At 44.9% G+C, this 23,238-nt stretch overlaps 1 protein-coding gene across 1 annotated transcript in view; it reads right to left on the reverse strand.

Annotated features, from left to right (window-relative positions):
- Positions 1-22,428, reverse strand: part of FOXO1 (forkhead box O1) — a 61,918-nt gene extending 39,490 nt beyond the window's left edge. Inside the window, exon 1 of the mRNA XM_038128669.1 lies at positions 21,408-22,428. Within this exon, the coding sequence (XP_037984597.1) occupies positions 21,408-22,013 (606 nt within the window). The 5' untranslated portion in view covers positions 22,014-22,428. The remainder of the gene's footprint in view (positions 1-21,407) is intronic.
- Between the last annotated feature and the right edge of the window lie 810 nt (positions 22,429-23,238).

Genomic DNA, 23,238 nt, shown 5'->3' on the forward strand with positions numbered 1-23,238 from the left:
AGCCATGGGCTGCCTCCTGTGTTGCTTATCAAAGAGCAAGAGACCACTGTGCTTAAATAGCTACATGGGAGGAGTCTTAGCTCATCCACTGAAGAGGATCTCAATACTCCCTTCCCAGTCATCTTTCAACATCTAGCTATCTTACATGGCTCTGAATTTCACAGATGCCCTCATTTATCAGTAAATGCAATAAATAGGCTCTTACTGAAAAAGTAGAGTACAAGATGACGTCACACATCATAGTAAAAGGAGCATTGTAGGAGTTGGCTTGGCCAATCAAACACCCAAATTCTAGTTGTTTTTATGCCCAGGCCATACACAAGCATCAAAGATGATGGGTAGATGCTTTTACAAATGCAAAGAATCAAAGCCAGGACTTACCATCCAAAAATGAACCCAAGCATTTCTCAGGCTATGCACAAGTGCAAGGTTAAGGCTAGTCACCTGATGGCAAAATACAGTTACCTCTAAAGTGTGATGAAGCAGTGACTTGGCTTCAACACCACAAGATTATTTACAAGAAGGGAAATGAAGCTCAACTTCTCCAGGTGAAGCTGTAGAGGAATCCAAGGCAGCCAGAAAGTAATTATTCAGCTGGAGTTTGGCCAGGACACTGGAGTCAGCACCGCTTCTCTCAAAGATTGTGTCGGAGGACTATGCAGTGACCACCAGCACCGTCTACTGTCATCAATGCTGCCTCCCACAGAACCCAGGTTCTCCTTGGAAAGCTCCCATTTCTGGATTGAACAAGCCCAGCCCTAGTCAGTTTGGGAACAACGTAGGACACAGAGGAAGGGTGAGAAGTGTAACTATTAGTGTCACTTTCAAGAGCAGTAAATTTTACATGGATTAAAGGGATGAAATCTTTATATATAGCAAAAAGGATAATTATAATGAAGGCATCTGTCTAGCTGGCACCACCTACAGCAAGACCTGCAAACAGTAATTGTACAGTAACAACGTGATGTTTAGTGTGAGGTTTAGGACATTCTGCCAGAAAACTTAAAGTATCCAGGTTGTAAAACAGTGTAATAAGTAGGTAATCCCCAGCCTGGCGTCCAAGTTACTGCCCTAACCTGTTCCTTATGATTATAAAACGTCTCAGTGTCAGCAGGTTCACTGTGAGTCAGAGCTGAAATAATAAATGGCTTATTCTCCATCCTGATGGAGGAAATACATCATGGCTCATTGTGGCTCACTAACTGAGGCTTTTTTTTTTTTTTTCAAACAGGAAAATGTAAAAATAACCAACTCATTCTGCCTTATTGCATTTATTTTTGATTAACAAGGCCCTTGTTACAATCAAATTAGAAAAGAAAAAACAGCATGTTTTCAATATGGCCTGCAAAAACAATACCTTAGGAAAAAATACCGATGAAAAATACTGCACAAACAGCTGAAGAACACAAAATTTGTGACAAAAATGGTCTCTTTGCCAAAGCGATTCCAGCACTTGGCTCCTGTAAACAACAGGTTGCCTGAGCTGAGGTGAAGGTCTAGGCCGTAACCTTGAGGCACTTCTGCTCCCAAAAAGCTGTCTTTAGTCAGGTCCCTGTGTTCACAACACAATGACAACTCAAGTGGTGTGTTTGCACACTCGGGACCTCTAGCTGTGAACTCCAGAAGAGAGGTGCCATCTCTTGCTTCGCACATTGCTGGCAAGCAAACAGTGCCCTACTTCTGTCACGTCTGCCCCAACACTACACGTAAACCACACAAAATGTCCCCCTTGAAAGCTCTGAAGAGACTCATGAAGCCCCAGCAACTCAAAAAAACTCATCCTTTACTTAGCACAGATATATATAACAGAAGGAGCATTGCAAGCAAGGCGCAGTCAATCCTCCAGACTTTTGGCAAACTTAAAGAACAGTAACAAGTGGAAGAAAATAAGCATCATTACTTTATGGACTTAGAAAAAAAGTACAGATATATTAAGATTATTATTTTGAGCTTAAATTTGGAGCACATGTATTTTTATACACACACAGAGTGGCCTAAATATGTAGAATACTTAAAACAACAGAATAATATATAAAACCCAGAACAATACAGAAAAATGCATAAGAAAATTTTTAAATTTTTAGTAACATCCATTCTCAAAAAAAGAAACTAAAGTACCTAAAACAGTAGAAAATACAAACAGGGAGAATTTTCAGAAATTATTAAGGAAAAAAAGTGAGTGAATATCATAAAGACAGCACCAATTATTTTCAGAGAAATATCTGTCCAAAAGGATTCCAAGTTCTATGATTCTGCATATTTGAAAGACATAATAATTGACATTATACTTACAAAGAATTCAAAATTATTTGAATTAAAATAACATGCACTAAGAAAATAAAATTTCTCCAATATTTTATAGTAGAAAAAAAATCCTCACATTTTTCTGCATTATAAGTAGAATAAAATATTATTAATTAATAATTTGGACTGGAGTATGAAAAAAATGTTAATTCTCAGAGTGCTACTGCTTATAGTAAGCTGGTAATCAATAACTAAGTTATTTATGACCAATACTATACCAAAAATGCAGATTAAAGTACAAAATTAATGGTAGAGTGGTGTCCCTTGACTGAAAGTTATTTAAATGTACAGTTTAAATGTACAGATAAACTATTTCCACTTCTTGCATATCCTTTCTGCAGCTTCTTGCGCACACTTTGGCAACTCAATTTTACTACGACCTTTAAAACATCAACATCCTATGGGTAGCAGCAGTGGCCAGGACTCAGAGCTACAACTGCAGCAGGGCAGGCATTTTCATCCTGCGCACGTTTTGCCACGCCAGAGCCTGCCTGCGAGACACTGCAGCGCTGGGCTCCACCCCACGCGGTTTTCTAGCTGAAAACCCCGAATAATTTGAGTTCTGTTCTGGTGCTATCCATCAGCCCTAATTCTTGGCAGCTACTTAAAAGGGCTAATGATCTTGCAACGGAGTCATGGGACTTTGAGTCATGGTCCCAGCTCCAGGTTCCACCACCAGCCCCCACACGGCTCCAGGCCCGTGCTCCCCTCAGCTGCCCCACCACCACCAGCGAGGATACCAGAACCCCTTTTTCTCTTCCTGGGCCTGTCTCTAGGCTTCACAGGATTTTGTGACAGCTTCTGATACATTCAAGGTTGTGCCCCTTGCACACTACCCTCTCCTCTCCACTGCCCTCAACAGAAATGCATGCCAAAATAAGTGAAAATATTGGCGTGTGAAAGGTGGATACACTGAAGCTATGCAAGCCCAACAAACCATGTCATGCTTTCCGGCAAATTAACCCACACCATCACCTCGCCACACCACATATCCCACAGCTTCCCATGGGCATAACCTTAATCCCACAATCTGCACCCCCTCTGAGCCAACTTCACTACTTTCACTCCTTTATCTTTAGCAGCCCCCAAATACCACAAGCCCCGAGTGAAAGGCCTTCAAACTCCACGACAACATCCTTCAGCTCCTCCTAAACAACCCTCCTTGGAGCATCCACAAGGTCCATAAAAGAGCTTGGACTGGCCAACAAGCTGCTATCCACCAGGAACAAAATGGCAATCCCAAGCATGTTTACTTAATTCTTGAACTGAACCTTTTTTTTAAATGATGTTTTATGATATCCATAACAATGAATATTCCAGTGATGAGCACAGAAGCTGGACTCATTACTGCCTTGTGACTCATTAAGGGTTTTTTCTTAACTGAGCGAAGTTTCCATATTTTTGAGCCACATCCTACATCAGAGCTACACTACAAGGAAGTGTTACAAATCAAAACAATTTCGATGACAACACTACAAAGAACAAAACACTCAGCATTTGGAATGGCAAGAAATAGGGATTTATATATCCCCCAGATACATTTAGAATTTTTAATCCCTTTCACCCTGTGGACTTCAACCCTTTAAAATGCAGGAAGAATAGTTCATTTTAAGCTTCTGGACTTTTTTCCTTTAATTTCATTTCCGTTTTGGCTTGTGATGTGAACAGATCTGTTCAGTGACATTATACAGCACTGTTTTGGAAAGCAAAAGTCTGCTCTTTTCTATCCTACATCAGTAGGAGAAAAAATTTTCTCCTTCTAACCCAAAGATCATAGAAAAGAATATATTTGTCTAAAGACAAGATTTGCAGACAGTTGTGATACCTCATACTGAATAACAAAGTTGGACAAAGCACACAAGGTTTGTATTACACAAGCTCTTCCTTTAACTCATTTTATTAATTTTTGAATGGGTATATTTATTTCCTAACTCATAGCGCGTTATCTTTCTTATTAATTGTAGCTTCTTTTTGACACTCATTTAATTCTGTATCTTTTTCTTTTATTCTCATCTACATTAACAATGTTAACGAAGAGTTCGTGCTTCCAGGTAAAGATTGTTTTTTTGAACTGATAGGAAACCCTATAGGGTCTTACAGCTGCAGTTTTTCTCCGTAACAAACCGTTCCATTACGTTGGAGATTTCATAACTTAAAGATATTCCTTTTCTTTGTGACACATACTGTCTTCTCTTTAGAAAGTAAAACTTTCCTAAGCCTCAATGACAGAAAGCAGGATTTTACAGAGGAAAAAAAACAGAAAAACACAACTACTCATGGCACTCGCGATTTAACTCACATTTCAAAGTCTTTCTCATTTCCTCTCTTGCCTTTTCTTACAAACACCACAACCAAAACAATTTGTTTGCTTTGATTTTCAAAACTCTACTGTTTCCAAAGACAAGAAAAGTCCTCTGCAACCCGCTGAGGTTACCAGCATGTTACAGCTTTTGTTCCTATATGAAGACCATACAGCCTTTGCAGACTTTCTAGAAAGCACAGAACAACTCACAGTTCAGATATGCCCTACATCAGTCCTGGAAGGGGGCAAGCCCAAGACTGATGGATGTCGTGGCCATCTCTGGCTCAAAGAACGTAATCTCATCATTTGCAACCCCGACACATCGCACTGCTGTGTACCCCAGTCATGCTTTCAAAAAGGAAAAGGGTGACAATCCTCTGGGACTGCATATGCATGGAAGTCATGCTATTTATCTGAAAAAAGATACCTCTGCCGTGTGTAAATTGTGTGGTTGTGCTCAGTATTTAGGAGACCAGAGTTAAGATTTCCCAGTGCTGGCAAGCAGGGAGTTAGGTGTGGGTTAAACCCTATGTATGGCTGCCACCCTTCTGCCTCCTAGGAGGAGCAGACTGTTACTGTCACAAGTGAAATCTGTGATTTCTCTGCAGACTGGAAGATACTTGCTTTTTTAACTCCTTACAGAACCTTTTTTCCAGTCCTTTAGAGGCCACTGTGGTATGGGCAAGAAGACACTCAGATCTTGGTTCCCAAATCAGTTTGCCAAACTATAGCCCACACAGAAAAAAACCCAGAGGTTCCTGAACTCTCAGGAAAAAATGGCAAATTGGGCCAGTCCCCTGTGAAGTCAAAATGCAAAGTCTTCACATAAGGTGGAAACAACATGGTTCAAGATTACCATCTTAGTTCCACACACTTTGAACTACAGGCCTGAATTTGATGAGGTTATTTTGTCAACACTTGAAGCGGTCCCTTGGCCTCTTCCGTAAACTAATGGTGTCTCATAATTTGAGTCTAAAAAGACCTCTATGGAAAGTCACAAGGGCTGCCTCCTTTCTCAGGAATTACTGTGCCTGATGAAGTTCTTCCTTGTGAACATCTAGAACAGGAACCTATTCCCCTCCACCAACTACCAATCCCACACAGACCAGCCTTCTACGCTAAAAGCACACTACATAACCCTCTTCACATCCATCTTCTTTCCCTTCTACAGCTACCTAAGGGCTTTCCCTGCAACACCAACAGGTTCTTTGAATCACAAAAGTCAACAAATGGATAGGAACCACCAGGCTTGAATAAAGGCTCCTCTGAGGTAGGAAGGAACCCACAGGAAACCTCACACATTGTTCAGAAGAGGATTGTGCTGTCCACACCAGCTAATTAGCCAGGGAAGCTTTGCTACTGCAGAGGAACTTCAGAACCTTACTGGACTCTCCCACAACTGGTTTTCATCAGCAGTTACACACTGCTGATGTGTGGTTACCAGTACGAGATGAAGTAAAACCTTAAACAGTAAGCAAGATCTGTATTTTTTAATGGTGCTGCCTATGTGAACATTAACACATGATTTACATGGCAGAGGAAAACAGGTGTTAATGAGGAGAGGGAACATTCAGTGGATGTATTCTTTGCTACTCTATTTCTATTCCTCATGTAATAAAATTTAGTGTAAGTGGTACTCAAGCAAATCAGCAGCATTAGCAATAATCCTGGTCAGAAGTTTCTGACTATAAAAGCATTCCAGCCTCTGGGTTTTTTTCCTTAAATTTGGAAAGTTTAGTATTTCAGTATAATTCAGTCCATGTTAAAGACATTTCTAGGAAAAGGCACATATCCTACAGCAAAGCTCATTTAACAGTCACTTACCAGCAGCAAACTTAAAGCATTTATTGGCAATTTCAACTTCTGCTCTGCACAATCCATTTATCCCTGGGATAAGCCTGAGCAAGGGATTCCCCCAGCAAAAGACAGACTAATCAAATTATTTCAAGTCATTCAGGTATTCACTTTATGCCATCTAGCCCTGATGGCAAAACTGCTCGCAATAGCAGATCTTCCAACGTTAGAGTAAAAAACACTTTCACAGGCTAAACACTGGCTTAATCAGAGCAAAAAGACAAAGCTCCTACAGTCAGAAACACATAAATGTTACCACTGTCTCCTTCTCACTCGTAACCTTTCACGCTGCGCTGGGAAGTGGCTTCTACACAGCCACATAAAGGTCTTTTCCAGCCTGAACAATCCTGTGTTTCTATGACACACACCCTCATTTCAGACACGCACTAGACAGAACATGAAATTACCCTCACGCACAAAGCAGCACTGCTACATTGCATCCCAGCAGCTGGCATAGAGAGGACAGGTTTTTGCAAGATGCTGAAAGATCCCAGTACTGAGCAACAAACCTGAAAAGGCTTGAGGTTCTCCACCCCTCTTTCTGGGGGACTTGTATGCCATGCATCCATCAGGTGCTGGTACTTTCCCACATCATGCATAGCTAAAGATGCCGAACCTGGTAAGTGATTTTTGGTGTCAGTTGTTTCTTACCTCTGTCTCACCCTGCATGATAATTTGATAATTAAGAGGTTTGGTGCACTTTCATTCCAGCCTGGTTACTGAAGGACAGGCTGCAGCACCTGCACGGCACAGCATGGCAGCTAGCTGGCAATGGAAAGTACAGGAAATACCAGCTCTTGTCCCAGGAATAGACAGGAAACATGGGTAAAAGATAAGCAATTATACCAGTAACTGTGCAGGTTTTTCTTTTCCTCTGCTTCTACCAACCTCTCGAAACTCCAACAGCTTTCATCCCTCTCACTTAGGAGAGCCATTTGTGCTTCCACTCCCCTGGGGCTCCTGCTCTACGCCTGCCAATGATGTTCTTGCTCTCATCATCTTTGAAAATGGAAATATTTCTTCTCAACCCTAGAGTTTTTGATGTTGACAGCTTTTATTTCACACAGGAAGAATTTCCTGCACAGCCTTTTTTCCCCATGGCTCTAAGAAAAGGCACAGCCTCCTTTAAGAGCATCATCAGGCCATCACCTCCACTGCTATTCCCTATATTCTCAAATCCAACACAGAGGGCAGTCACATGCTCCTGTTTATACATCCCATAATACAAGGCTGCTATTTATCAATAAATGCCTTGAGGTGCAGAGCAAAGCCCAAGCTAATAAAAATCTGCTGGGATTATCTGCTGATGTTTCACATCAGCAACACAGTGGCCAGGGAAAACTGTAAGGGAGTTAAGGATGTGGCAGAGAGCATACAAAGAGCAAAGAGCAAAATAAAGGGGATGCTGCAGGTATTTGAAGAGTTGGGGATTAAAGATGGAGGAAAGGCAACAAAAGTAGAGGCTCAACGTTTTTTCTTTTTCTTCTCCTTTTTTATTTTCAACTTGAATCCAAGGCATTAAAGAATGACTTCAGTATACACGGGCAAACAGATACTCGCTATGTTTTGCTCAATAAATAACTAACCATTGGAACCCATGCCTGCAGGATAACTGCTGGAAAAATGACTTGCAGTGATTAAAAAAGGATTAAATGGGTTTTATAAGCAACAGTATCTGTTGTTAAACATGCTAAAATAAAATTACAAGAGTTAATAATCTGTTTGCTTCAGGGCATAAACTAATCCTCATCTAAGGGTAGCAGAGATCTGCTCGCATGTCAGCTCGATATCTGGTGCAACAACTCCTCTCCATTGGCAAGCAGTCCTTGCTTTTGATTCCTGGCATTTAAAAATTGTCTTTCTTGCCTGAAAAAGAGAACATGCTATTGCTCAAGTCTTCAACTGACCTCACATAATTAAGTGGAGTTTACCAGACGTATCATTCCCTTGAGGAGCGGGGGTGAAATGCTCGAAAAGGGAAGAAAACAGTTTAATTGCTCCACATTTCAATATTCTGCTCTCCGTTTCTTTAAATACAGTTGTCAGGGCACTAATACCAAGCACATGAGTTGAAACTGTTGTAAAAAGCTTAAAGACATGAACAAAGCATGCAATCTATTTGTACTTTTCAGTGCAAATGGTTCATCAGCCAAATCATTTTATGAGAAAATAAGATCTTTGGGACAGGCAGCAAGGGAAGATTTTTAACATATTAGAACAAAAGAATTTACTCTGCCCGGTAATAGTTAAAGCATTATCTAATATCATAGCCTGGTTCTCAAAGATGGAATAGGGTTGACATACAAACTCCTCAAGATTTTGATCCCAGCCCTCTCCAAACCCAAACCCATGAACCTTACTAACAGATTGGCTAGTCTCCCAAATAATTGCTTCTGCACAAAACACAACACAGAACACAGTGACACATCCAATGTGGTTATGAACTTTTAAGTTTCAAGCACCAGTTTGCACATTCTCACAGGTAGGACAGCTACATGCTGGGGACACTCCTCCCCTGGCTCAGGACAGCTCCTAGAGGAAGAAATCTTGAACACGAGCCACACAGAACTCATTCCACAAGCGACCTTTCCATCCAAACTCTCAGGCTAAACCCCCCAGTTCTACTGCTCTACAGATTTTATATTATTATCTTTTATTTTTAGAGAGGTGCAAATTCTGGCTAGTCCAGTTTGGCAGCCCAAATGCTCAACATTTGAACAGTGTTTTCAGAAAAGGACTTTGCAATGGTCCACATTAACTCACTAGCTATTCAGAGCATGTCCAGAGTGCTTCTACAAAGTTTAGCAGTGACCACCCAACAGATCAGTATCAGTGCTGGAGCCCCATGCTAAACTCATAGCCAAAGCAAGAAATATAAAATGCCTGGTAGGGGAAAAAAAAAACAACAAAAAACCACAAACAAAAAAATCCAAACAAATAACTTAAAAAAATAAACAAAACAAGAAAAACCTCTGAAACTTAAATTAGTTTTACAGAGAATACAAACATACTGTTTCAAACCACTGTATGTATATATTCCCTCTCCTCCCCTACTGCTGAAACAGCAAAGCATGCGTGGCAGATGGCATGATTCATCTGAAAATTACTCTAGCAGCACTCTATTAGCCTCTAAGGAGTAAACTAGGATAAAAATATTCTGAATGTTAACTAAAAGTAGGCAGTTGTCATGAGGAGTCATCAGGTCAGTCTACTTGCTTAGTTTGCAGAATTTTCCTTTTAATCAGCAAGAAGCACTACACATGAAGATAACATCACTTACTTGTTCTACCTACAAGGAATTACTGCAGAAGGGAAGCAACTGGGACACAAAAAGGTTTCTTTTCCCACACCTAAATAAAAATGTACCAGCCACAGTCAGGCCAAGAGCGACAGGACATCACATTAACAAATGGCCTCAGCCATTTCGGGTGAGATGGGAGAGATTCAAGTTCTTAGTGACTGCACATCTTAGCTAGGAGAACAACTTTCCACGTGCCCAGTAGCTGAATGCAAATCTGCTCAGTGGAAAACACGGTAGAAGGGACCTCAGGAAGTCTGTCCTTGCCCCAAGGTATCAGTAACTACACCCACCAGTCCACATGGCACACAGAGTAACTTGCCAGGGAAGTGACAAAATGAATGCCTGCATCACATTCAGTGTTAGGGCAGCCTTACCAAGCAGCCTGACTCAAAAATGCAGTAAAGGCACCACGCCATGAGTCCCCCTGCTTCACACAAAAGACAGGAGTCAGCAGTGCTGCATGTCTTCTTCCAGAGAAATTAAAAAGTATAGGAAGCAAGGGACTGGGTTGCCAGATGCAAGCAATGCTGAGCACTCGCTCAGCGACCTCTTGGACTAGCACAGGATGCCTCCAACTGAAGCACCATCACTCATTTGAAAATAAGAAAACGAAACACACTCTTAGGTGGTTCAGATTCTGCTGACAGTAAAAAACTCACTGCAGTGCAGCCCACCGCCCCAGGACTGAGTAGTGTAACTGCCTGGGTTCTGAGCCACAAGCTAAAAAAATCCTTCCCAAATAAACAGTCCACAAGAACTGATTTATTTTTCTGCTCCATCAACAATAATCCTCAGTCAAGACAAGCTGAGTGTTTGGTGTGTGTTATATATGCACCAGGTTAACCAGGTGAAGCCAGTAATGCAGTTGCCCTCATCTTTGGGGAGAAGGGGAGAAACTGTGCTTAATGTACTATCTTCAAAAAGGCATTTTCTACATATGTATACGCTACCATGCCAGCCTCATTGCATAACCAGGTTGTGCAATCACTGCAAATTCATTTACATCTTCTGTTCCAGCACTCCAGAAGTGGGAAGGAGGGACTGCTGTCAAGGGAAAATGTTGGTTTTGCAGGAGTGGTCTCCTTGGCCACAGGAGGATGGTGTGAAGAGAGGTCAAAGGCTGTGGGGAGGGCAGCAGGACTCCATCCCTAATGCCTCTACTGCTTGCCCAGAGCAGACATTTGGAACAGAGTTTTAGTTAGAAACCTCAAAGCAAAGAATGACTTCATAGCATCAGGGGATGACTAGCATTGGCTTGGGCTACAAGCAGAGAAGATTATGGTTTCTCCTTTTAATGCTTATGACTATGTCATTGCCACAGACAACGGCATTTCTTCTGTAAAGAAGAAATAGGAAAGAGTGCAGTATCAGGTTTTCATAGACTGTACAAACTGGATTATTCAAGAGTGACTCAAGTTCCTAACAAGCACGGAGAAGTCTGCATTAAGATAACATCTCTTGATTTTTCCCAAAATCAATTGCAACAGGCTGCACTTTAAAACACTGCTTTAAACTCCCGTCCTCATTTGTATTTCAAGGCAGCATTTAGTGGATTTACTACATTTGCACATAAGGAGGACACAAAACACAAACAGTACTGGGGACTAGACCTTAGATCAGCATTAAAACCCCTCCAGCCAGAATATACACTCAAACAATGTCAGGAGAGATGGCCAGCTCTTGCCACAAAGGAAAACCCTCATCCATAAAAGCCTGACACCATAGTTTTACTCAGAGGCTGCGCATATTGATCAAGGAAAAAGGAGAAAAAGGCAATAATATTAATCCCCCAATTTAAGCCAAAAGAGAAAGCTCCTGATTCAGCCCTCTCCATCCATCTCTGAGGTTTCCAAGCATTTAAAACACTGAACTCCCCTCCAGGTCTGCCTTAATACCATCCCAATGATGGCAGGGCCAAGATACCATAAAAACTATGAAAAATTAAAAAATTAAAGCTGATCTAAGTCAAACATGCAGCCACACTCTGGGTTTTCACATCCAAAAAAAAAAATTGTGGGGTTTTTTTTGTTCTCTTTCTCCACTATAGATTTCTAGACATTAATCAAAATCTAAATATATCTAGCCAGATAGAAGTGTGTAGAGCATTTTTATTTATGTTTAATTTATGCACTACAATTTGATCAGATCACACATGAGGCTGCATCCTTCCTCATCCTGAATTTCAAACAGCTTCTGGTTTGAGCTGCAGATCCATCAGCTCATCTCAAAGAAGCAGGGGTGAAGCAGGACAAGCATAGCAGCAACTGCAAATATCTAAGCCTGACCTGATTCTGGTAAATCAACCTTCCTTAACAACATTTAAAAATACTAGTATTAGTAATAATTAATCAAAAAAGTAGTAATAATAATGAATCTAATCAATAAACATTATTTACCTTGAAACAACATCTCATAGATTCATAAAATGGTTTGAGTTGGAAGGGACCTTAAGAATAATCAGGTTCCAACCCCACCACCACAAGCAGGGACACTTTCCACTAGACCAGGTTGCTCCAAGTCCCTGGCCTTGAACACTTCCAGGGATGAGGCTCTTCCAACTTCTCTAGGCAAATTGCACCAGTGTCTCACCACCCTCACAGTAAAAACTTTCTTCCCAGTTATCTGATTTAAATGCACTCTCTTTCAGTTTAAATCTTCCAAGTTAGCCCAAGCATTGCTTCCCCCACCTGAACCTCCAGAAACATTGGAAGATCTTACTAAGGAGCACAGGCAGTAGCATGGTATCCTCTGGAGAGGCCAAGGGATGTACCTTAACTGTTTTAAGTAGTGAAAAATCTACTTAGTGAATCACTACAAGCTTCTCTGGTAACTGCAAAGAGGAAAGAGGATTACTTTCCCTGCCCTCCTCTGCACACCTGAGCAGTAAGCAGCAGCCTACCCACCAAGGGGCCTGGGACACAGGAGCATTTTGGCAGGACTGCACTGGTGGGCTCTGCTGCTGCTCCAGACAGCTGCCAGGTCACAGCTGGAACACTCCCTGAAATCTGCACAGCAGCACCCTGCCAGCACTGGGGCAGAAGCCAGGCTCCAGGCTCTCCCACGCAGCCTTGTGCTCACACCTCCCCACGCTGGTACCCGCGGCCAGGGGCACCGGGAGCAGCCCTCAGCCCCACAGCGCTCGGATGCTGGAGCCTGGCAGGGCAGTCCTGCAGGGGAACGGTGCCAAGGGGTGAAGAAAGAGAGGGTCCAACCACCCAGGTATGAATTACACCTGCTTACTGCACTTTCCCACGTGCAGACAACAGCAGCACATACAATCGCTCTGGCCCTAGAGCACCACCAGCATGCCTTTAGAGAGCCAGGTTTTCTGGGAGAAGGGGTTGGGGGCTGGCAAGTAATTACATTTAATCTGAAGGTTCAGATTTGAGGAGCATATTTTTGGAAAGAGAAATCAACACGTTTAACAGTGAGCAGGAGCACAGAGCACATAATCCTTTCACATCCTGACAGGGTAGAACTGCGGAGGCCTGCTATGAAGCATGTCTGAATAACAGCATCTTCATTTTTTGAATATCTAATTAGGAGTTTCTATATATTGCAAAGCATTGCTATAAGATATAATTTAGTTGGCAAACACCAAAGATCTCAGTCTGTAAGTATGCTTTTGGCAATCAAAATTCAAATCTGGATTTATATCCAAGATATGTATGGCACCCGTACCTTTTTTTTTTTTAATTCTAACAATTACAACCAAATTAGCAGATTAACTCATATCAGTTTTAAGCAAATGCAAGCTACAAGCAAATGAGCCTACACCACCACCACCACCACAACAGTGTATTTTTGGATTGTTAGTATCCTTACTCCTATTAGCAACTTCACATACATTTAACACATATTAAAGGGCAGTAAAAATCTAAGAAGGCTACGTATGCCAGAACTCAGCACTGACTTAGAACTCACATCTGCCAAAAAAACATTTGCAACTGTGCTAATTCCTACTGTGGGAACTGAAAGGCAGATTCATATAACACAATGGGCAACAAATCCATTCCTTTAATTTCAGTCGCCAAATTTTAATTAATTTCCATGCAGGCAAACACCAAGCATTTCTGCTGATCTTGCAGGATGTAAGCTCATTTGCACAATAAATGCGGTTTAACAAGTCACCACATTTATAGCAAGTTGCTTCAGTCTTATCTAACTGCACAGTTTGAAAAGTCAGTGATGGGTAAGTGAAACCCCACCCACGTCACAGTTTCTGGAGTTAAGCACAAGAAAACTAAAGAAGTTGCTACCTTGCCATTGCAAGTGGGACTGCCAACAGTAAATTGACAGTAAGAGTCCACATTCTGAATTATGCGTATACCCCTTAATCAGGAAGGGAAAAATTAATGGCCATACTCCAAAGCTCCAGAGTTCCCCTTCTCAAAAAGTGCAAAGACCTTCTATGCTGTGTAAATTTGAACAGGTCACATATAAACAAATCCTGGGAGGCACAAAGCACTGCAGCACTAAAGCAGCCTTATGCACTTTCAACTTTCTCCAGAACCACAGTTTCCATGGACAGCACAAAGGCTGCTGACACGCATCACTCCTACACGTATGCACACCGCTAATTTCATTTAAAAAAAGGTTTTAATTTCCTGATTTCTGTGTGTGATGAAAATTTTTTTTCTGGTAGCAACTAAATTAAAGGAGGGGCATTTCTAACATTTTCTAAGAGAGAGACCAACATGCAAGAAGCAGAGCCCAGCCCACTTCATCATTTTACATCATGGTGCAGAAGCAGCATGGAGGCCTGGCACTAAGTGGCCTCTGAGAAAGAAACACCAAAAAAAAATTAAGATGATAATAAGAATTCTCACATATTACAGAGCACAGCCAGAAGATATAATTTAGTCAGCAAATATTATGGTTAAGGGCACCCCTGCTTGCAAGCACTTTTCTGGCCATCAGTCCAAATTTAAATCTGAATATATACAATTTCAGAGACCATGTTCCCAGCACATTCTCTCAAGTACACATGTGCCAGGCCCCAGAAGCTACACTCCATGGACCTACATAGCAATAGCCCTGACAAAGTTAAAAAGGAGTCCCACACACTCACACCGTGAGCCTACTCTGCACATGCCAGTAAAGCACTGGAGAAACACAGGCTCCTTAGGCTACTTAGAAATGCAATCACAGCCATCCCTGGCATGCTCTCTTTAAGTAGCAACAGAACTGAACACACGTTCAACTGCATGGATTCTCAGAATTCCCAAAAACTAGGTTTCTAAGACTAGAACAAGAGAAGATGTGTACCTTTAAGTTTAATTAACTCTAGAATAAGACGTATGTTCAAAGAGAACTAGAACATCATTGATACTGTGCAGTGATGCAAGATGCCTTTAACAGCTCAGTAAGTCATCTGAGCAAACTGAGCGTTGCCCTCCACTCCTCCAGCAATTCCTAATCTCTGTCTGATGCAGAAGCTGCCAGACTCCCAGGAGGTTTTGAGTGACTACATCTTTAAAGATAGAGCCACTTCTGGTCCCATCTACCACAAACCAAAGCATTGCTAAGCCTTCACCATTCATTAGAGAAGTGCTTCAGAACTTAACACGTGCCTCTTCAGGCACCATTTTAAGCAATCTAGTAAAGACCAATGTCCACTATCGAAATCTGGAACAAGCATGAAGCTTCATGAAGATCTTAGAAGATAATAACCAATCCTGTAAAAGCACCTTAATTCTTTTTATCTCTCCTCCATTACAAATGGAGACCTACCAAGAAACCTCATGATGCTCACTTAAAACATCTGCATATCACAAACAACAGTGCAGGAATGATGCACCTTTGTTTGATAAACACACATGATTAATGTTTACTAAGTATATTTAGAAATAATACTTAAATGTGAATAGCACTTATCTTCACAGATCAATTCAACTCATGCTGAAGCTCTCCATGGAGCAGCAGAAATGCCATTCTTCAAACTGTGACTCTTTCCAATACACCTAATTTCTAAAGCACAACCTATCATCACCAAGAGCAGTGTTTCCCTAATATTTAAAACCCACTTCAGCAACCAGACTGACAAACAAAATGCTACAAAATTCATTAAAATAATAGTATGCACCACCATATGCTTAACTATAACTATCTGCAGCCAGCATCAGCGAATTTGAAGTTCCTTTCTCACAAGACTTGACAATGAAGTAAATATATCCATCTTTTACATATTTCTGAAAGATGAAAACAATAAACTATATTTCAGGTTATCTGCACTATGTCTTAGTTTATTATTCATGACTCAAGGTTTTAAAATCATTTCCATCAGAAATCCTTGTTTCATATACGAACTTGTTCCCAAAGCAGAAGGGGCTGAGAGTTGAATTTCTGTAGCCACAGCCCTACATATTTCACAAATCTGTGGCTGCAAAATATATCTGCATTTTTATTCCAGAAGCCAAGCACTTATTTCACAAAATGATTCACCAGTTGAGTAAACAGAGACGCGCGTATTTAGCAGCATCATGCTTTGGAAACCAAAAAGATATGAGCAGACATCTCAGGACTACACAATTTCTGGTGCCTTACTGAAAAACCCAACCACCAAAAGTATTGCCTATTTGATTAAAAAAAAATAAGGAAAAAGAGAAAAAGAAAACAACCTCACATACCTCACCTAAAAATCTTTATCTCCTTGCACCACACTGCTTCCCCTTTCCATCACAAGCAGCAAAGGCTCCAGTTCCCCAAACAAACAACTTCACCAACTACTTGTAAAACCATGTGATACAAAAATAATGACAATAAGGAAGCAGCTGAGTGAGACATAAAAAATACAATGGCAGAGAGCTGTTACCTTGCCTTTGCATTGAAGTTCTTTAAAGGCACTTAAGGAAAATTTAGTTCATTATGTCACTATACAAAGCCACTCACCCATTTCATTTTGGTGTTTAGCCTTACCTATAATCATACGAGTAACCAAACAGATACCACAGCAAACACAAAACGGGCAAAGAAAATTAAAAGAAAATTAAAGCATTATTCGAGGCCCTGATGGGAAGCTCAAAAGCACTGACAGAGCTCAGCCATGAGTTATTCAGACACAGGTGAGGAGAGCACCTTGCACCTGCAAAAATTAAGCTGAACTTTCACACCTGAAACTAAGCAACATGCAAGCTGGTGACTGACAGACAATGTAGGCTGCTACAAGAGGCATTGTGGTGGCAGTGAGCAGGTATGCAAGACACCAAAGAGTTTTTTCACAACAGGGTGGGCTGGGACCAGGTGTCATGGCAGAGCAGACTCAACTGCAGCTGCCAGCTCTTGAGGCTGTTTGCCACATGTATCGTAAAAGGTATGACTGTATAGCATTGACCTTGACAGAATCCACAAACAGGAAGCCAAACACACACACCTCTACCTGCATATGTCTGTGTGTGCTCTATGAATGTATAACACAATGCATCTGGGGAGGCAGCCTAAGGGAAGAGGTAAATGCCCACAGGTATGTAACCAGTACTGATGGAATACAGAGGCTGAATTAAAGCAATCTTCAATTGTGATTTTTCCCACAAAAAAAACCCTAAGTTTTACAAGAATTATCTTTAAGGTCCCTTCCAATCCGAACTATTCCATGACTCTGTGATTTTATGTACTCAATTTAAATAAATCATCTAAATGTCCATAGTTTAAACTGTTTGCTGATCTAAGTTCAAAAACTTTGAAAAAATTCAGTGAAAATCATTCTTGATTTTTCAGTCTTTCTAATGTTTTTTACTCCCTGTGATTTTCAAACTAAATACAACAGAACCAGAACAACCCAGAATTCATTTTGCATGGAGCCCAATTCACTAAAGAATAGTGCTGACCATAGAGAGCTCCTATGATAAGACCACCCAAAGCACCTGTCCCATGCCTGTTTTGTCCTCAGGCTTTCAGGCTTACAGCCATTCATCCCTCTGCAGCTACATATCTATTCTCATTCCTTCAACAATGGCAGTAAATAAATTTAGGTGAACAAGCTCCCTTGAGATTAGAAGTCAATGAGGTGTATGTGCCCATGGGACCTTAACACTTGCCACCAAGAAAAATCAACAACACGTCCATCTTCCAGATGAGTGGCATCAGAATTCCCTGTTTCCTGTTCAAAAACATTATAGGGTTTTATTTGAACCCATTTTCAAAAGCAGACTGAAAGGATGAGACCATTCAAGAAAGCTTAACTGCGACAGCTCCTTTACAATAAATCTCAACACTTGCCATAAAGCGAAGACATCATGAAATATGCACACCACAGAGATGTTTTATATTTTATATATTATGATTAGCCAAAAAGCTATCATATTTGTGTCAAAAAATAAATATCTACAGCTGCAGTGGAGTTCTTGCCTCTTCTGTTTTAAGCCTTCTGTCTCCCACTATCACAGGTATGGCAAAATGTTGCTTTTAATTAACTACTACGCTAGGAGAAAAGTCTCCTTCTTCCATGTAACTTTCACAATTTCTTTGTTATCTCTGCAGCAGATCTCGTTCTTGCTTTGGCTTTCTCTGAGCAACACAGGTCACTATCAGCACTCATTCACAACCAACAATGCAGCAAGTCTGGCAGGGCACATCCCAAGTGCTTCATTCAAGGCAGCCACCCCATGGGGTCAGGGAGACTTTGCCCCCTTAGAGCTCAATAGGGGATTTGTTCATAAAGCAGAGTTTATGACAAGATAATTGGGAATAAACGACTGTGTATGTATAATGGAAAACAATTTACCTACTTAAATAATTTTATGTTACTGATAATTTTATGTAAATATAACATATTTTGGCTTATACCCCCTTATTTAAAAAGGCATTTTTATTTTAATGTTTTCATTCAGAAGAGCTTGAATGATGTTTTGAGCTGCTACCAGATAATGTTGACACATCTGAACTTTTTTCAGTGAAAAATGAAAAAGAAACTCGACATCATGTATTAAATCAGGGCAGTACATAGTCACAAAGCACTAAAACAGTCAGCCCTCAACTTCTGCCTGAGAAACACCACCTTGCCACTATACAGAAAGTGCACATTCTTTTTCCATTCTTGTGTGTTCATACATTTTGTGAAGAATTTGAAAGGTGCCTTAGTGCGCTTGCAAACACACAGACCCCAACAAGACAAAGCATCTCAAAGTTTTACTAAAGGGGAAAAAAAAATACCCCCCCATTTCCCAGCCTGCGTCAGCAGTGCACAATGTACTCCCAGCCCTAAGTCAGTGCCAGGCTCTGAGGCGAACCCGCGCTCCCTCTGTCAGCAGAAAAGTCAGTCGCTAATCTGTGCTCATCTCTGGAGCGATGTTCCTCCTCTGCAGGGCCCTCGGCTGAGTCAGGCTTCGCTCCCAGCCCTACGCCTACAGCAGGTCCCCAGACCACGGGCAAACCAACGGCTCCCAAAGTGGAAAAAAAAATAAGAGTAATCCTCACTCACGCTGAGCCGTGGAGAATCGGTGATAAACAAGGCAAGCGTGCTGCACGCCTCAGCCAGGCCAGTTACAGAGTTGACACCCAGTGGCTGCCGGTAACTCAACTTGAAAGTGTGTTTTAGAAACTCTGCACTTCCTTGGCTTAAGTGGTAAAACCTGCAAGCATGCAACTTTCAGAGCAGCCTGGCAGTTATGCAGCCAAAGAGATGGGGGCAACACGTGTCTGATGCATAACACGATTTAATTACAGAAGGAGAGTCCATGTGTATTTACCCACCAGCACTGGCAGGCTATGTACTGCACTCTACCAGAGGGTACTACAGCCAAAAATCGTACCAGTAGCAGCCCTCCCTGTCACAGCGGAGGTATGTGGGCATAGGATGTGCTCAATCTGTTAGAGGGAGGTGTGCGAGACTTCTTCCTTGCTGAAGCACCACGGGAGGAGCAGCAGTAAAATAGGAAGCACCGCGTAAGTTACACAGCTATCAGTGTTTCTTACTTGCTCGCCTGAACTTGGGAGCTGTTTGATTTTATTTTGGTTTGTTTGGCTTTTAGTTCTCTTCTAGTCATTCTGAAAAGGCACTTAAGGAGACTAAAATACCACTGGAAAAAAAAAAGCAGCACTTTCAAGTGACAAGTTACCTTATTTAAAAGCTGTCAACTATCAATCACTTCACTCCTATTAAAGTTTTTCATGACAGATGTCTTCAGACAATTATCCTTTAAATTTTTTAGTCAAACACATCAATAGAAACTAACAAACCACTTTCAAAAGCCCTAAAAACTTTCAGCTAAAACTGAGCTACAGATTAATCTGCATTTCCTTAGCAGGATGTTGCTTACCTCTAAAAAAATACAAATTTACGAAAAGCCGATGTAACAAACATTCCTAGCAGCGCAATTAAAAATACATAAATGCAGGATTTGAGTCGACACTTTTTTTAAAAAAGAGATAGATAATACAAATACTAGAAAGCGAAGCAGAGAGTTTGACTGGCCCTAACTGAAACTAAGTCCCGAACACACCAGAGTGCGCTGATGCCGTGCTAGGTGCTCGCACCACACACATTTTCTGCCATCATTTAATCCCTCGCAGGGCGGACGAGGCTCTGCCAGCGCGCAGACGGCACCGGCTCGTTCTGACAACGCTCTGAACGCAACAATATCACAAAACTCGGCTCTGCCTCCGCCGCGCACTGGGACACGGAGGGGCGACACTTTCTCGACGGAGGCCTCGGAGAGGGAGGATTCACTGGCAGCAGCGCTATAAGCCTTTATTACCCACGGGGATGCAAAGCTGGAGGGTACTATGTGCCTGGCGCTGCCACCGGGACCGTACATCCCCAAGCGCAGCTTCGCCTGGCTCGCCCCGCAGCGGTCCCCCGGGACGTGGCGAGCGTGTCCCTCGGAGATCCCACCGCGGGGCTCCGGGCAGCACCGGCTGCGGCTGAGCACAAATCCCGGCCGCCAACAGGTTGCTCGCACCGCTCCGCTCAGACGTCAGGGACTGCGCTGCGGGAGAGAGGGAAGGAGAGAGCTCCGTCCCACCACGTAACACAAGAAAGGCGCTCCCGCAACTCAAGTTTAACAAAGCCATCAGGTCAAATCCTGCGGCTTACTCATTAAACACACGGTATTTCTGCAGCCCTTGTTCGGCCTCCGCTCTTTCCCCATCCCTGTTTGTCTCTGTCCCCGCTCCACCGCCCGACGGCAAAGCCCTTCAGCGCCAGGGCGGACGGCGGCACGGAGCGGCCGCGTTCCGGGGCCGGGCAGCGCCGGGGCCGCGGCGGAGCTCCGGCGGCACCCCCGGCACACGGGCGCTCACCCCGGGCCCCGCCGGCCGCCCCCGGGCAGCAGGAGGCGGCGCCGCTCCTGCCGGCTTTGCCCGGGGACGGCGCCGTGACACCGCGTGAACTTTTGCTTTCGGCGGGGCAGGGCTGGGGGAGGCGGAGAGCAGGGGGGCGGCCCCGGTCCCTCCAGCGCCCGCGTTCTAGCGGGAGGGCTAGAACGCTTTTCTCCCTGAGGAGTTCTCCCTTTGGAAAGGTGAAAAAAGTAGAAACGCGAGGTCAAACTGAAAGCGCGGAGCCGGAGCACTGCAGGCTGCGCAGCGGGCACCATGCAGCCGGGCAGGGCGGCGTGCCCGGCCGCCTGCAGCGCCGCGGCTGTGCCCGGGGGCGGCGGAGCCTCCCGGGACCCCCCTCCGACGGGGCGTCCCCCGCCACCCGCCGCTTACCTTCCAGCCGGCCGAGCTGTTGCTGTCGCCCTTATCCTTGAAGTAGGGGACGCTCTTGACCATCCACTCGTAGATCTGGGAGAGGGTGAGCCGCTTCTCGGGGGAGCTCTCGATGGCCTTGGTGATGAGGTCTGCGTAGGACAGGTTGCCCCACGCGTTGCGCCGCGAAGAGCTGCTCTTGCGGGGCTGCCCGGGCACGGGGCCCGGTGACAGACCGGCCACGGGCGGCGGCACCGGTGGCACCGGCGGCGGTCCCGGCGGGTGGAGGCGGCAGCCGGCCTCGGGCGCCGGGAAGTCCCCGCAGCGGCAGGCGGCAGCCTCCGGAGGGGCGGCGGCGGGGGGCAGCGGCGCGAAGTCCTCGCTCTCCTCTAGCAAGCTGAGGTTGCTGATGAAGTCGGCGCTCAGCGCTCCCGAGGCGGCGGCCCCGGCCCCGGCCGCGGCTCCAGCCGCCCCATCGGGCTGCCCGCCGCACGACGGCGCCGGGCTGGAAGTGGCCGAGCTGGGAGGGTTGAACTCCGGCCGCGGCAGAGGCCAGGTGCAGGAGCGAGGCCGCGGCAGCGGCTCGAAGTCGGGGTCGATGTCCACCAGCTGCGGTGCTTCGGCCATGGCGGGGCCGGGGCGGGAGCGCGGCGGGAGCGGGGCGGCTTGGGCTCAGCGCCGCCGCCCCATGCAGGCTCCGGGCGCGGATCGGCGCGGCTCCGACGGCGCGACCGCCAATTCTCCTGGCCCCGCCGCCCTAGACCTCCGGCCTGACCTCCCGGCCCCGCCGCCCTAAACCCTGCCCCTGCCCGGCTCCCGGATCCCTGCCCTCCGCGGCTACTGCAACAGCAGCGACCCGGCCGCCCGGCGCGCACCGACTGGAGCGACCGCCCCGCGCGGGCCCGCCTCCAGCCTCCCTCCTCCTCCTCCTCCTCCCGGCGGGGAGGGACGGCCCGCGCCGCGCCAATGGCAGCGCCGCGCCGCCGCCCGCCTCCCGCCGCGGGGCTGCTTTGGCAGGAGGGTGCCGGTGCCCCCCGTGCTGCTCCTGGGTGGTTTTTGTTTCCCGGCGGCGCAGCGGGGAGGGAAGGGGCGAGCGGGCAGGCGGCGGTGCCCCCCGCGGCCGGAGCTGCCCAAAGACAGTAAGTGCTCGCACGGCGAGCCGCAGGGGGGTGGCCACGGAAAATTCCCCCGCGAGTGCTTCTACCTCAGTCGCTGCCGGCGGGGTCCTGCCTCCCGCATCGACGGGCCCGGTGCGTGTCGCCGCCGGGGGTGAGCGGAGACCTGGGAGCATCCCTCGGCTGCGGGGGGGCGTCTCCCCGCTCCCACCGGCATCCCGGCCGCGCTGGCTCCGTGCGGAGCGCTGCTGCCGCCCGGCTGCCCGCCCCGCGGGGGCCCTGGCACCCCGCACGCCGGACCGGGGGTGCGACAGCTGCCCTGCCTCGCTCCCCCCCGCCCTCCCTCCTTCCCTGGCTGGCTCCTCGCCGAAAAGTGTCTGCACCTCCCGAAGTGATAATTCTCCCCTTCGGCTGAGCATGTTTTCACACCGTGAGCTGGGGTTTTATTCCGTGAGCAGGCACGGAGCACGGGGTAATTTCATCCTAAATCGACTACTGAACACACTTTATATTTTTCCCGGCAAACCCTAGGGCTACTCAATTCGTTAAGGTTTGTATTCTTCCCTTTCAATGAGGCAGCGGTCACAGGACACGTCGCCTCTGCCTCCCCTGCCCATCAACATACAAAGATATATAAAGAGAGAGAGAGATAGATAGATAGATGTTCTACTTAACACAGAAGCGTTATTCTGTTTAAACTTAAAAAGAAGACATTTGCCTAAGCTAGGGAAACAATC

The sequence above is a fragment of the Motacilla alba genome, chromosome 1, assembly GCF_015832195.1.
Source record: "Motacilla alba alba isolate MOTALB_02 chromosome 1, Motacilla_alba_V1.0_pri, whole genome shotgun sequence".
NCBI lineage: Eukaryota > Metazoa > Chordata > Aves > Passeriformes > Motacillidae > Motacilla > Motacilla alba.